This window comes from Rhinolophus sinicus, linkage group LG12, assembly GCF_036562045.2.
Source record: "Rhinolophus sinicus isolate RSC01 linkage group LG12, ASM3656204v1, whole genome shotgun sequence".
NCBI classification, from domain to species: Eukaryota; Metazoa; Chordata; class Mammalia; order Chiroptera; family Rhinolophidae; genus Rhinolophus; species Rhinolophus sinicus.
In genome coordinates this window covers 36,708,704-36,724,033 of record NC_133761.1, presented here as the reverse complement: position 1 = coordinate 36,724,033, position 15,330 = coordinate 36,708,704, and the positions used below count along the sequence as shown (strand labels likewise).

The 15,330-nt window shown below is 34.8% G+C and overlaps 1 protein-coding gene across 12 annotated transcripts in view; it reads left to right on the top strand.

Annotated features, from left to right (window-relative positions):
• The window catches only part of DPY19L4 (dpy-19 like 4), a 73,740-nt gene that overhangs the window by 44,273 nt on the left and 14,137 nt on the right, over nt 1–15,330 (top strand). For all 12 annotated transcript variants that reach the window (XM_074316899.1, XM_019713357.2, XM_074316901.1 and 9 more), the window contains 5 exons: nt 981–1,139; nt 1,840–1,959; nt 11,637–11,757; nt 13,575–13,631; nt 14,308–14,390. In XM_074316899.1, coding sequence (XP_074173000.1) covers nt 981–1,139; nt 1,840–1,959; nt 11,637–11,757; nt 13,575–13,631; nt 14,308–14,390 — 540 coding nt within the window. The remainder of the gene's footprint in view (nt 1–980; nt 1,140–1,839; nt 1,960–11,636; nt 11,758–13,574; nt 13,632–14,307; nt 14,391–15,330) is intronic.

Sequence of the window (15,330 nt, the reverse complement as noted above, 5' to 3'; positions counted from 1 at the left end):
CTAACCATTTATTCTAAATTTAGTGATTTGTGAAGCAGACATTCTCCATCTTTCTGTGAACACTCCTGAACATCACTCCATCTCTTACCTCCTTCCCCAGGGCAAGGGATTAAGGAGGTTAGAGCTGGATTGGGAGTGAGAATGCAGACAAAACTACATATAACTAGGAGTCCTGTTGCTCATATTTAGCTTGGGGTTAAAAAAAAAAAATGTTTATCCTTATTCTAATAGCTCAAAAGCTTCATATTTCAAATATTAGGATTTCTGTCTTAATAATAAGATATCTCTTTGTAAAATAGGTCCCAGTAGAGTTACACTCATCAATATAAATTAGGACTGTCTAATAATCATATAATGTCAGCTACATATGTAATTTTCTAGTAGCCACATTTAAAATAGTAAAAAAACAAGTGAATTTAATTTTAATAATTTATTTTAATCCAATACATCAAAAATATTATTTTAATGTGTAACCAATATAAAAATTATTGAGATAGTTTGTATTTCTTTGTTTTGTTTTGTTTTTCTATTCTTTTTTATCTTTGAAATCCAGGGTGTATTTTGTACTTAAAAGTATAACTTAATTTGCACTGGCCACATTTCAAGTGCTAATAGCCATATGTAGCTGTAGTAGCTACCATATTGGATAGTGCAGATGTAGAAGATGGACAGCAAAATTTTTTGTTGTCTTCCAGATAAAAACAGAAAGTGAAACTCTTAAAGCTATACTGGGCTCTAGAGATGGTCGCATTACTTGTTAACAAAAAGCAACAATTTTATATTTATTGGAGCAGTTTGTTGAGGAAAGTGACTAATGCTATTATTATCTTCATTTGTAAAGGGTAGGATCTGCCTGTTACAAGTGAATGGATTTAGGATATGTATTTTGTTTTGTCTAAGTTTTTACTGAGATAAACAGTACTTTCATGTTCAGAAGTTTAAAACACCTGTTGTTTTAATATGCTTTTTGTCTTCTATAGGAATTTTACAATGAATTGGCTCCTATGTCAAAAATACCTGCAGGCACCATCTCAAGATTTTTTTTTGCGATTGACACAGTCTTCTTTATTACCTTTCTACATTTTAGTGTTAATTATTTGTTTTCTTTCTATAATGCAAGTTATTTTTAGGAGAATTAAGTAAGTACCTATGATAATCACATTACTAATATATTTTGGAAATATGTAAAATACTTATTTTTAGTATTCTTCCAATATTTGTGTACTTGTTTTAGCGCTTCATTCTCTCTTCATCAATATGTAAAATATCGTTTATCACCAGATAAAATTTAAATTTAAGTTTATATATTTAAATGTGTAATGTCCAGATTTAATGTAGGGATAACCAGTTAAACTTTCCCAAACTCATTCACTAATTTACTCAGACTTTTATTTAACATAAGAATAATTTCTTCTATTTAACTTAAATGAAGCTAGTAGTATAAGTGGTTTTAAATTATAAAGTTTGAGTATTTTGAATATTTTTGTCACGTTTGAAAGGAGGTTATGTGTGTAGCATCTTAATTTTGAGAAGTTAGTTGTTCAAATTATGTAATTATTGGTTTAGCAATCACTAGTTGAGTGATAATTGATCTTGGAAAGGATCCTAAAACATTTTTTAAATTATATTTCTGAACTTTCATTTTTAGTCTTCACTGAGTCAGTTACATTCAGGTCCTAAAAACCATTTTAAAGACTTGGAAATATAAAAGTTAGTATTTGACTAGAAGACTTTCAAATTTTAAGAACCACCTATATTTCTTTTTATGAAAAATTTAAGATCTTTGATTTTTTAAATATATATATTTAAAGTGGTAAAAAACACATTTCCTTTCTGTAGTGATAAGTCCCTGAAAAAAACTGTTACTCTTGAAGATGGACAAATTGGAGAAAGGCCAGAAATAATTTATCACGTGATTCACACTATTTTATTGGGTTCTCTTGCAATGGTTATAGAAGGGTAAGTGTACTTTATTTGATCTATTTGTTTTTATAAATAATTGTCCTTTCTAATGGTAATAAGTGAATGCTTTCAAGAATACATTTATAAAGCTTTATAAAAATTCAAAATCTACAAACTTTCTTAATCTAACTGGAATTTACAAAGGTATATAGTACGGTGAACTGACATTTACAGATTTATTCATTTGTTCAAAAACTATTGAATGTCTTCCAAGGGCCAGGCATTGTGCTGAGTGCTCAAGGTACTTTGGTGAACAAGGTGGACATACAGTCTCTGAACGTATGTGACTTATGGCCTAATGGAGGTGACAGCTATTAATCACACAAAAATAAAATTGCAGCTCTGATAAGTGAAGGAAGGATAAATGGTGCTGTGAGAACAGATGAGTGTAAAAATGGAATTTGACTTGACGACATCTTTCAGAAAGGCTTCCTAAGGAAAAGGTACTTGAGTTGAGACCTGAAGGGAGAGTAGCAATGAATTAGGTGAATAGAAGAAGGAAGAGTATCCCAGATAGAAGCTGTGCATATGCAAAGTCTTGTGATAGGAAGAAGCATGGCTCATTTTTGGGAGGGACTTGATGTGAGTGGTTAAAAGGAACTCAATGTGGCTGAAGTACAAAGAGCTTACATAGCATCTTGTAAGCCTTATTAAGAAGGATTTGGGGGTCGTTTTTTCTTTCATCCTTTTCCTCACTTCATTTATTACTTTAAATTACATGTCAGCTCATACAAAGTACATGTGGGACTCCATTTAATGTTCAGTAAGGCCACATTATTTCATTTGCTTGATCATTTTAATGTTCTATATACCTTCTTAAATTTGTTAAGCAACATAAGTATCCATATGTTAATATACAGATAAGTTACAATTTTTAGGGAGTATGAATCCTTGAAACATCTTACACTATTATTAAGTCTTTAGTTTTCAAACGTTTTTGTTCCTGCTTCTACCCAAAATCATGCCACCTTATTAATAAACTTTATCAAAATGTATTCATTTAGCAGCAGTTTTCAGTTTTTTCATATATGTTACTATTTTAGCAATGGTGGGAGGTATAAAAATATTTAAGATAGGATTCCCCTTCTCAGAAACTCACAGTCTAGGAGGCTAAATGCAAAGTTCAGGAGTTCCCAACACCCTCACTTCTGACACCAACTGCAAGTTTGGGCGTTCCCCAAACCACCCTTAGGTTCAATAACTCACTAGAATTCACAGAACTCAGAATAGTTGTTATACTCAGAGTTATGGTTTATTACAGTGAAAGGATAGAGATTAAAATCAGCAGAGGGAAGAGGCTCATTGGACAGGGTCCAGGAGAGACTAGGCATAGAACTTCCAGTTGTCCCCTCCCAGTAGAGTCACCTAGTTCTCTCAGGAATGACGTGTGACAGTATGCATGGAGTATTGCCAACCAAGGAAGCTCACCTGAGCTTTGGTGTTCATAGTTTTTATTGGAGCTCTGTCATGTATGTATAAGTGGATGACCACCTGCATGGTTGACCTTAGTATCCAGCCCCTCCAGATGTCAAACTGATAACCATGTGGCCGAAGGCCCCCACAATAAATCACATTCTTAGCATAACCTATTAGGCATGAACCCAGGTAAACAAAGATACTCTTTTCATACAGGACTTTTCCAAGGGCTTGGAAGTTACCTCCCAGGAGTTGGGGGTAAGGACCAAATCTCTCTTTGGGCAAGGTTAATCCTTTACTGCATAGTAAATAAGATGGATGAAAATAAATATAATAAAAGGCAATATGTGAGACTCTGCATGTTAATTAAAGTTAATCCTTAAATTATAATTTATACAAGAGTAATTCCTTTTCTAGGTGGAAGTGTTACATTTTAGAAGTTTGTAGTTTTTTTAACCATCTCTTTATTAGACAGATTACTTGTATGCAAACTGAATGCTTAATAGCATGCAGATCATTATGTTTAAGTTATGTCTTGTTTTTTATTGTGGTAAAAAGCCCATAAAATTTACCATCTTAGCATTTTTAAGTGTATATACAGTTCAGTAGCATTATGTTCATATTGTTGTGAGATGGCTCTCCAGAACATTTTTATCTTGTAAATTTGAAACTCTATACCCATGAAACAACAACTTCCCCTTTCTCCCTTACCCCAGCCCCTGGTAACTCCCATTGTACTTTCTCCTTCTATGATTTGACTGCTTTAGATACCTCATATAAGTAGAGTCATACAGTATGTGTCTTTTTGTGCTGGTTTATTTCACTTTACCTAATGTCTTCAAGGTTCATCTATGTTGTAGCATGTGACAAGATGTCTTTTTTTTTTTTATAAAGTATGTATTTCTTTTCTGCCTTTTTTTTTTTTTTTCATTTTTTTACTGGGGAATGTTGGGGAACAGTGTGTTTTTCCAGGGCCCATCAGCTCCAAGTGAAGTCGTCGTCCCTCAGTCTAGTTGTGGAGGGCGCAGCTCAGCTCCAAGTCCAGTCGTCATTTTCAATCTTTAGTTGCAGGGGTGCAACCCACCATCCCATGTGGAAATTGAACCGGTAACGTTGTTAAGAGTTCGCGTTCTAACCAACTGAGCCATCCGGCCGCCCCTCCAGCAGCTAAGTGGCAGCTCGTTGTCTTCAATCTAGTTGTGGAGGGCTCAGCTCACTGGCCCATAAGGCAATCGAACCAGCAACCCTGTTGTTAAGAGCTCACGCTGTAACCAACTGAGCCATCCGGTTGCACCCAGGATTTCATTTTTTAAGGTTGAATAATATTCCATTATATGTATATAGCACATTTTGTTTATCCGTTCATCTGCTGATAGACATTTGTGTTGCTTCTACCTCTTATTGTGAACATGAGTGTGCAAATATCTTTTTGAGATCCTTTTTGTTCTTTTGGGTATATACCCAGAACTAGGATTGCTGGATCATATAGTAGTTCTATTTTTAATATTTTGAGGGACTTCCATACTATTTTCCATAGCAGTTAAACACCATTTTACAATCCCATCAGCAGTTCGCAAGGATTTCAATTTCTCCACATCCTTGCCAACATTTGTTATTTCTATATTTCTGATAGTAACCATGCTGAGTGTGAGGTGATATTTTATTGTGTTTTTGATTTGCATTTCTCTAATGATTAGTGATGTTGAGCATCTCTTCTTGTGCTTGTTGGCTGTCTATCTTCTTTTTGAAATATCTGTCAAGCCCTTTGCCCATTTTTTAATTGGGTTATTTGATTTTTTGTTGTTGAGTTGGAGGAATTATTTATATATTTTGGATATTACCCCCTTATCAGATATATGATTTGTAAATATCTTCTCCCATTCTGTAGGTTGGCTTTTCATTCTGTTGATTGTATTGCATTTAAGTTTTGGTATATCCATCTCTGGAATATATGCAGCTATTCAAAATTATGTTCTTAAAATCATTCAAGAATATAGTATACTATGTGAATATAATAGTAAATGAAAAGGCAAGTTACAGCATGATCACAGCTTTGCTAAAATGCATATATGTGTGTGTGTGCACATATTACACACACACATATGAACATAAGAAGGAAATAAAGTGATTATTTTGAGTGACTAGATTATGTGTAATTTTAAAAAATGATTCCTCTGTACGTTTTAGGTACTTTTCAAATTTTTATAATCCGAATGATTACCCCAGAATAAATACTGCCTATGGAATCAAATATATTTAGGATTATCTGAGAATATTGAAAGGAAAGTTTCTGCACAGATTGGTATCTCATTAACGTAAATTCTCTTTATTTATATAAATGCTATGACCCTGCTTGTTATTAACTTCTGGGATTTCTAAAAGTAACTTGATTTGCTTTGATTAGTTAACATTGGAGCTTTTATGGTTAGCATTCAATAAATGATACTCTTTTCTTTGAAGTTTGCATTCAGATGAAAAATAATACAGAATAAGTCAGTTGGAGGTGAAAAATAATTTTGATTCTGATAAAAGGTGTATTGGAGAACACTTCTTCATGTGTGATCAAAAGGGCTTCTAATATCTTCTACCTCAAATGGAGTTTAGTCTCCAAACATCAGACCTTCTCTCTTGAATGAGCAAAACTTTGGTAAGCTTACTGCACCTTACACACACAACCTGTGGAAGTAAGATCCAAAATATAGAAGCCCAGAAGTGTTTGAGCTGGATATGCTCAAGTCCTTATCTCACACTTACAAATCAGATAAATCACTCTTATGAGAAGTGATTAAGGTTCTGAAGTAGTGGGGTGGCAGTGGAGATAGGGAATGGTGAAGAATGTTGATCCAGTATAACATTTTCTAGGTTAAATTTACTTTAATTATGAATATAGGTACTAAATCACAGTGATTTTGGCAGTACCTGTGGTGCTTTTCTCAACAGAAAACAGGATTTTCTCACTATGTTAATTTTTATAGGTATCTTGAAATGTTTTTATAAATTACTACTTCAAAAGTACAGTCATTACCAGACCTGCATCTAATGTGTTACTAAAGAAGTACAAATATTGCTGTTATAAATTTATTTTTATTATTTGATATCAGTATTTCAATATAATTGGTTTCCTTTGTAAGCCCATATATTTTATTTTATGCAGTTAGGAATGTTTTCTTTTTCTTTTTTTCTTTTCGGTGGAAAGAAAAGTAGGTTTTATTCCACAATGCCAGCGTTAAGAGAAGACAGTGGACTCCCTGTCACAAAGACTGCCTTGCCTTCTCAATATTGCCAAAAGGTTTTTTTCAGAAATGTTTTCTTATAAGGGGTCCATAGATTTTATCAGACTGCCAAACCCATGACTAGTGGGAATCTCTTTATGAAAACATAAAGCAATAATAGTGGTTCACTCTAATAGTTAGCATTCCATAATGCCTAATAAGTAGGGTGAAGAAATTTATTAAACCCTATATATTTTAAGTGATTTGTGTTTCAATTCTCATCTCATTGTCTTGTAATAGTAGAATTTTGGGGCTGTGTTTACGTTTTTTCTTCTTTTCTCTCCCAGTTTTATTTCTCTCTGCTAAAGAACCTTTTGTGATTCGCACCATTCTTCATTGTTTGGTCTAGCATTTTAAATTGAAGATTCTTTTCGTGAATGTCTAATCCACATTATTCTATCACTCATCTCCAGTTCTTTAATTTATTCACTATATCTATAAGAACATGATCACCTATGCATGTAAATAAGATTCATGGTCACCAAGTCTAAGTCAGCGTGCCAAACACTCTGCTAGGTAGGCAGTAGGGATAAAAGAGATACAAGATCAAGTCTTTCTTTTCAGAGAGTTCCTATTCTTGGTAAATAAACCAAGAGTTAGAGTAAAGTAAAGCAAGTACTATCAGACTAGTATACATCAGGTGCTTTGGTCAGCTACTACCCTAGTTGTGGAGAGTGGGTAGGAGAGTCCCGTTTAAAGAAAGTTTCCTAAATGGGGTGACAGTATTGAGAGATAGAGATTGGCCAGACTCTCAGTTGTGTGTATGTAATCAGGGCAGAAGGATTTTCTGGGAACTAAAAGTATGGGATAAATGTTAGGGAAGTGGGCCATCCGTGTGGCTCCGGTGGGTGGAGCGCCGTGCTCCTAATGTGGAGCTCGCTGGTTTGATTCCCACATGGGCCAGTGAGCTGTGCCCTCTACAGCTAAGATTGTGAACAACAGCTCTCCCTGGAGCTGCGCTGCTGTGAGTGGCTGGCAGCCAGTGTGAGCCGCCCTGGGTTACTGTATGCTGCCATGGGCTACCTGCCGGCAGCAGGCGAGAGCTGCGGTGAGCTGCTATGAGCAGCCCATGGACTGGGGAAGCACAAAGCTATGAGCATGGGCCAGGGAGGTGTGTTCTACACAACTAGACTGAGAAACAATGGCTTGAACCGGAGTGGGTGGGGAGGCGGAAGAAGGGGGAAAAAAAATGAGGGAAGCAGCAAGAGATAAGTCTGGAAGAATAAGCAGGGACCAGAAGTAGGTGTTTTAAACAGAAATTTGACATCATATTTGCTTTTTAAGTAAGATCTCTCTGGCAGCAATGATTGAGAAAGGTTTGAGAAAAACAAGATTAGAGTAAAATAAACCAATTAAGAAGGTGTCACAATAAAATTGAGAGTAGCAATGGAGATGAAGTAATGGGGCCAAAACTAAAATACTTAGGAATTGGAAACTGCATGAGTAGTAGTAGTAGTAGTAATAGTAGTAGTAGTAGGGACTATGTTGGAGGGACCCTATGAAGAGCTGCAACCCAGAGCCAAAGGAGGAATTTTTTTAAAGATACATTTATTCAGCATCATGATCAGACAGTTGGATTTAGCAATGGACAGCAGCAGCATGGATTCAGAAAAAAAATCTACATTAAAACCTTTAGTTGGAATGCTTTACACTTTCCACAGAACAGAAACTAAAATAAAGTGTTACACAATTAGTTACAAAAACGCTCTGTGAATTTTTTGCCCATACACACGACTATTGTCTAAAACATGTCTTCTTTGTAGCAGCTAGGCCCTGCCACCACTGGGTTCACAAATCTGTTGTAACCTGTAGCTTCCCTGTCACTTCTCTGGCTCTCCTGTCCTGCTAAGCTTTGTTTCCTGGCAGTAATTAAAACTACCATAGCTACTGCTGCTGCTGGAACCGCCATAGCCACCTTGGTTTTGTGTTTTGGCAAATGATTGGCCTCCACCACTATAGGGGTCAGAGCTTCTGCCTCCAAAGGAGAAAGGAGAAAGTTTCCTCCTTTCATGGGTCCAAAATTTGAAGATTGGTCATTGTAATTGCCAAAATCACTGTAGCTTCTGCCACCTCCAAATGTGCTTCTTTCATCATTACCAAACCCATTATAGCCTTCCCCACTGGCAACATATCCTCCACCAGCACAACTGCCACCAGTCACCTCAACCACCGAAGTGTCCTCCATAGCCAAAGTCATCATTCCCACTAAAACCACCTCCATGACCGCCACCGAAGTTCCCAGAACCACTTTGACCCCTGGCTAGATGAAGCATTAGCCATCTCTTGCTTCGACAGGACTTTTCCTTACTTCACAGTTGTGGCCATCCACAGTATGGTATTCCTGAATGAAAATCTTGTCTACAGAATTATGGTCATCAGAGGTTATAAAAGTGGAGCCTCTCTTCTTGCCATTGCCTCTGTCAGTCATGATTTCAGCCACTTCAATTTTCCCATGCTGTTCAAAATAATCTCTTAGGTAATGTTCTTCGGTGTCTTTTTAAATACCACCAACAAAAATATTTTTCACAGTTAAGTGGGCACCAGATCTTTGAGAATCTTCTCTTATGACAGCCCTCTTTGGTCCCACAACTCCTCTATCCACGTTGTGTGGCCCTGCCGTCATGGCTGCACCCACCTCCTCCATGGTGGCACTTATGACAAACCCAAAGCCTCTGGAGTGCTGGGTGTTTGGATCTGTCAACACCACATAGTCTGTGAGCATTCCCCATTGCTCAAAATGACTTTTCAGACTCTCATAGGTTGTTTCAAACTGAAACCTCCTACGAAGAGCTTCCACAGCTCTTCTGGCTCTTTGGAAAACTCTAACTTAGGATGACCATGGGAGGGGAGACTTTAATGATGCTTACTTGGCAGCGTTCCACCAGCAGAAAGGCCAAAGGAGGTAGTTTTAAAGGAAGACATGATCAGAGAGTAGAAGACGAGGGAAAGACTGAATGTGGACTTCAAGGAGTCTGTCTGTAAAGGGTATCAGAATCTAAGGCAGCCACTAGAGAGGTGTGCAGTTGTACCAGGATGGAGAAACTTATGTGCGTTATGGGATGGGAACACTAAGTGTGTTCTGCAAACTCTGCTGAAAGATTAATCATATTTGGAGATGTAGTTGGAAACAAAACTGGAAAAACAAGTCAAGGACATATTTTAGAGGGCCCTGAAAACCATTTAGATGAGTTTTCACTTATTTCAGTAGGCACTGGGGAACCATTAAAGAGTTTTAAACAAAAGCGTCTTACAGTAGTTATGTTTGAAGAAGATTCATTTGGCCTTTGGTAGAGTTGGAGGACAGTCTAAAGATAGAGATGTTAATTAAGTTTGTGCAATAAAATGGTAAGGAAAGGATGGATACAGAGAAATAAATGGATTTGGCATAATGGTCTAATCTCCAGAGCAGGGAGTTTGTGTTCCAGGGGATGTTGTATGCATATAATTCCATGTGAATGGTGTCCCCTGGAGCTAAAACTAAACTAGTATTGATTCTGCTGACTGGAAGAATAAGTTGATATCAGAAATGGAGAAGTTAAGAGGAGATGATGGTTGACCAGAGGAAACTAAAGGAATTCCTCTGTCCTAGCATTATGTATTCTGTACACATCCATCACTTCTCTCAAGGCCCAAGTTTAGTGTCCGTTTCTTAAAAACCTTCAATAAGTACGTTTTTCTCAAAGTGGTCATTTTGCTTTCACATAACCTTAGATTTTATATAAACCTTTTATACTTTTTTTCTCTTTTCCATATGTTCCATTATTTTCCATCTTGATAAAGGCTTGAGGCCTGTAGCCATGTCTTATTTTTGTTTCTTCCTCTCTAGTACTTTGGTCATCCTGCAGTGCACGATTGATAAATGTTATTAGATGAATAAGTATTACTTTATTTTCCCCATTCCATAGCTTTGTTGTTTTATAAAACCATAGTAGTTCATATTTATACTCTGGTCTCAGGTTCTTTTAGCATCTTTTGAGTTTAACATCTAGGAGTATGTCATGGAAGAATCTCATTGTTCTCCATAGTATTAATTAGAAAAGCTATCTTCTGAAATGTTATTTTTTCCTAGGTAATCTGTATGAATGAAGCACTAACATCTACAAATGTTTCTAAATTCTTCCATATTCAGCTTTTACCATTACCTAGGGTGATGGGTTGGTTCCTTGTGTTTCCTCTACAACTTACAACATAAAGTAGTGTACTATCTTTTATTTGCACAAATTCATTTTTCCACACACTTGGATTTTTAATCTCTTTAAGAGCCCTAAAATTTTAATCCTTGTTTTATAAAAATTAATCTCAAAAGTAATAATACAGATTATAACAAACCCAAGTAATACAGAAAGATATGAAGTAACAAATGAAAATCCTTCTATCCCACTCCTGGTTACCACTATTAGCAATATCTTTCCAGATGTTATTTTTTGACTGTACTGTTTATCTACATTAAAATAAAACAAAACAAAAACACCAAAAACTAGGCAAATAGTATACATGAAATTTTGTTTTTTATTTAATCATCTCTTTAATACCTATTAAAAGATAATTAGGTCTCGAACTTTTTTCTATTAAAACAGCATGCTGCATTTAAAATCCTTGTATGCATATCTTTATACACTTATACTAATATAGCTGTAAACTGAATTACTAGAAATGGGATTGTCTTGAAGTATTTAAAATTTTTATGGTTTCTGCCAAATTGCCTTCTGGAAAAGTTTAAGTTTATGTGCTCTCCAAAAGTATAATTTTGCTATACTCTCTTCTATGTTAATGCTGTTTCATCCTTATTTCAGTAACCCACATGTCTTCTTGATTATTTAAGAAATTAATAACAATCTGTTGCTGAAAATTAGAGGCTAAGCTTTTTCATTTTCCCTTAACATTGTGGTATTTTCATAGGTAATAGGAAAGAACTCAGAAAAGAGAAATCAGATAATAATGATGTTCACTGGATATCTTATATGTGACTCTTTTTGTCTTTTCCAGTTTGAAATACCTCTGGACTCCTTATGTGTGCATGTTAGCAGCATCTGGTGTATGTTCTCCTGAACTTTGGACAACACTTTTTAAGTGGTTTCGATTACGAACTGTACACCCAATATTATTGGTAAGTCATTTCAGGATAAGTACTTGTTTCTCTTCCAGTTATGTATGCGTAAATGAGAACCATATTAAATACCATTTAAATTGCATGAGTGAATCACATTATGACTTACAGGTAGAAAAAGAGATCCTGTGAAATACATTTTTTTATAATTTCTAAGTATAAAAGTAATGTGTTTTAATGCAGACAACTTAAAACATAAAAGGTTAAAAAAAGTGAATTAATAATGTGAGAGGCTATCAAGAATTTTTATATCTTTCCTGGTTTGATTTAGAACTATGGTATGTTTTCAATGTGCATGTACCTGCTATTTGCAATGTGCTTGGAATACAAAGACAAATAAAACCTGATTAATTTCATCAAGTAGATTATAGTCTCCTGGTCATAAAAAGTATTGACAGGATGCTATTGGAACATAGAGAAGGGCTACTTAATTTAGTTTCTTTGGAATTCAAAGACTTTCCAGTATGACATTTGACAGACAATGAGTTACAAGTCAAATGAAGGGGAAAGAAAAGGTAATTGTGGTAGAAGGAATAAACACAGATAGGCAAAGAACTTGATGTAATCAAAGGGAATAAAAACCTAGGCAAAGAAAAAATATGATATATTTAATTTTCTTGGCACATAAAATGTGAGATGGGGGTGGTCAAGAAATGAGACTAGAGAAGTTGAGAAGGCTAAGGTCACAGAGGCCTTTGAGTGTCATCTTGTGGCGCTTGGTCTTATTCTATAGGTGGTAGGAAGACAGTGAGATGTTTAAGGGTGTGAGAGAGTCAGGCTCACATTTTCTCTCAGCTTACTCTTACAGTTTTGTGATAGATAGGCATAATGGTGACAGACTGGAGCCAAGAAGAGCACTGTCACTCAGGTACAGGCCATGGTGGATGAAAGTAATAAAAGCTTCAGTTCATTGAGTGCTCACTATGTATCAGGTACTGTTCAAAGCATTTCACTTGCTATTCAGCCCTTACAAATACCATATTGGCTAAGTTTCATTAACTGTTTTTTCTAGACGAAGAAATTAAAGCTTAAACTGGTTAAATAACTTCTCTGAGATCACATAGCTTATAAATCTGGAAACCATGATTCATACCCAGGTTTTTCTGACTGCAAAGCCCATTCAATTAACACTGTGCTATACTGGAGTGAAAAAAATGGTTGGACGATTGATAAAGCTTGGAGCTTGATTAAGTATGGGAGAATGAGGAAGAGAGAGAAATCATAGATATTTCCTAGGTTTCTGGTTTGTAAGACTATAGATCATGGGGTCACCAGTGGACATGGAACAATAAGAAGAAGGTTCTGGATGGAAGATGGTGAATAATTGTCTTTAATAATAGTCATGTTGTATTAGGCCAGTCTTTTTCCAAAGGAATTTATACATTCTTATTTTAGCATACTAGTATGTTGACACATATTAGCTATTTTTCTTTTGTTAATTCATTGTCTTTTTGTCATTGTTAGCTTTTTAGGTTCAGTAACCTTTGTATGTTCTTCACAACTTAAATTCCTGGGAAAATTGTCAAATATTGATTTCCTATTTGAAATATTATATGAGTGTTACCATTTTTATGTTCTGCCTTAAATTTATATAATAAGTATATGTCTCACTTTACCTCCAGTTTAGTTATGTCTTAAACTTATCATTAGTCTTCACCCATCTCACTCTATGAACTAGGTTTCATGCTGACTTAAAGTTCTCCAACTGAAATTTTTATAACTATATTGATATGTGGTTAGTCATAGAATCAATGTTTAGTCCTTTAAAGTACATTCTGAAATATATTTATCCATAACATTTTGCTTTAATATTTTAGGCTCTTATTCTGAGCATGGCTGTGCCCACTATAATAGGTCTCAGCTTATGGAAGGAGGTAAGAAAATCAGATTTTTATATTAAAATGTACTTTACTTACAAAGTAGTGATAAATGTGTATGTGTGTAACATACTTATATTGAAACAGTGTTCTAACAAAATAAAGTCTGATACTCTTAGTAATGCTTAATTTTTTATCATTAGGAACATGATAGAAAAGATAAAACATTTTTAGAATGCCATCTGATGCAATTTTCTGTTGTCTGATGCTGTCATTAATTCAATTTATAATTGGCAAAGGAAATTGCTGAATAAATCAGTCTTAATATTAAAAGGTATTTTGGGTACTTCAAAATTTAAATATCTATAAAATAATATAAATTCTTTAGTTTATAACATGAAACTAATTGCCAATAAACATGTGAATTATTTAACTCAAAATTAATTAATTTGCTTGTTATGTGTGTGCATAAAAGATATAACTGATAATTGTTTGGTGATGATAAAATTATTTACTGAGTTTAAATTACCCATAAAATAGATGATTTGGATTGAGAAGAATGAGCAGGTCACTGAAAGAAAGTAAAGAGAGTTATGACATTTTTTCAGTAAGAACAATATTGTAATATTGTTTGCTTTAAGTGAGTTTCTTAGTCTTTTGAAATACTCTAGAATAGTTTTAAATTTTCTAGATACTTACACACACTTTTTGGGGATTTTGTTTTGCTTTGTAGTTTTTTCCAAGATTAATGACAGAATTAATGGAACTACAAGAATTCTATGACCCAGATACAGTGGAACTTATGACCTGGATAAAGTAAGAATTGAACTGCCCAAGACTATTAAACTATTAATTAATCATTGTATACTATCTAGTGGATTCAGGAGAAATAATAAATTAATGCTTTTTCAAATTCTCATAAAATTAAGGAATTTTACACTGTGCTTTTAGGGATATTTAATTTGTTATTGGACTTATAATTCTAATTTTCTAATTGAACTTCTTTGAAAATAAGCATTGTTTGAGATTTGAGACTCTTCACCATCAGACACCTAGCAATGTGGAATAAAAAGGAACAAATATCCTTTTATTTAGATAGTCAAAAGGATGCTTCTTTTGCCTTGGGTTGAAGGTGGATGAGTGGTGAATTGCTAGTCTTGGTAACGAAGTTTACCAAGATTTTTAATTTCAATTTTAATGCCCACATAGGACAAGAGATGTGGCCTTCAACTTATGAAAGCAGAGAATTGTAATTGAGATATCTTTTTCCCTCTCTCAACACACACATATATAACTAAGAGACTTCAGAGGGTGAAAGAATAGACTAGCAAAAGATCCATCAAGTGGCAGAGAAAGATGGTGAGAAAGCATGTCTTCTTTGGCCTCAGCTCTTGGTCAAAAATAAGGTCTCTTTGAATTTCAAGCAATGGATCTGAATTCACATGAGTTTGTAGTTTGAAATTACACTTGACTAGTCCAGGAAACCCCAAATCAAGAAATCAGCATAAAAATTGGTTCTAGAGTAGTGTAGAGTGCCTGACATACCAACCCAGGCTACAGGGATTCCACAAATAAAGCTTCATGAAGATGAGCTCTAAAATTACAAAACACATGAGGAAACAGCCTAACATAGCAAGAATCTGCTGTCTAAAATTAGAGTTCTAGTTCTAGCAATTTCTAATAATAAAATTTGTGTCAGTTAGTTTTACTGCATAATAGACTACCATAAAACTTAGTGGCTTACAATCAATAAGTA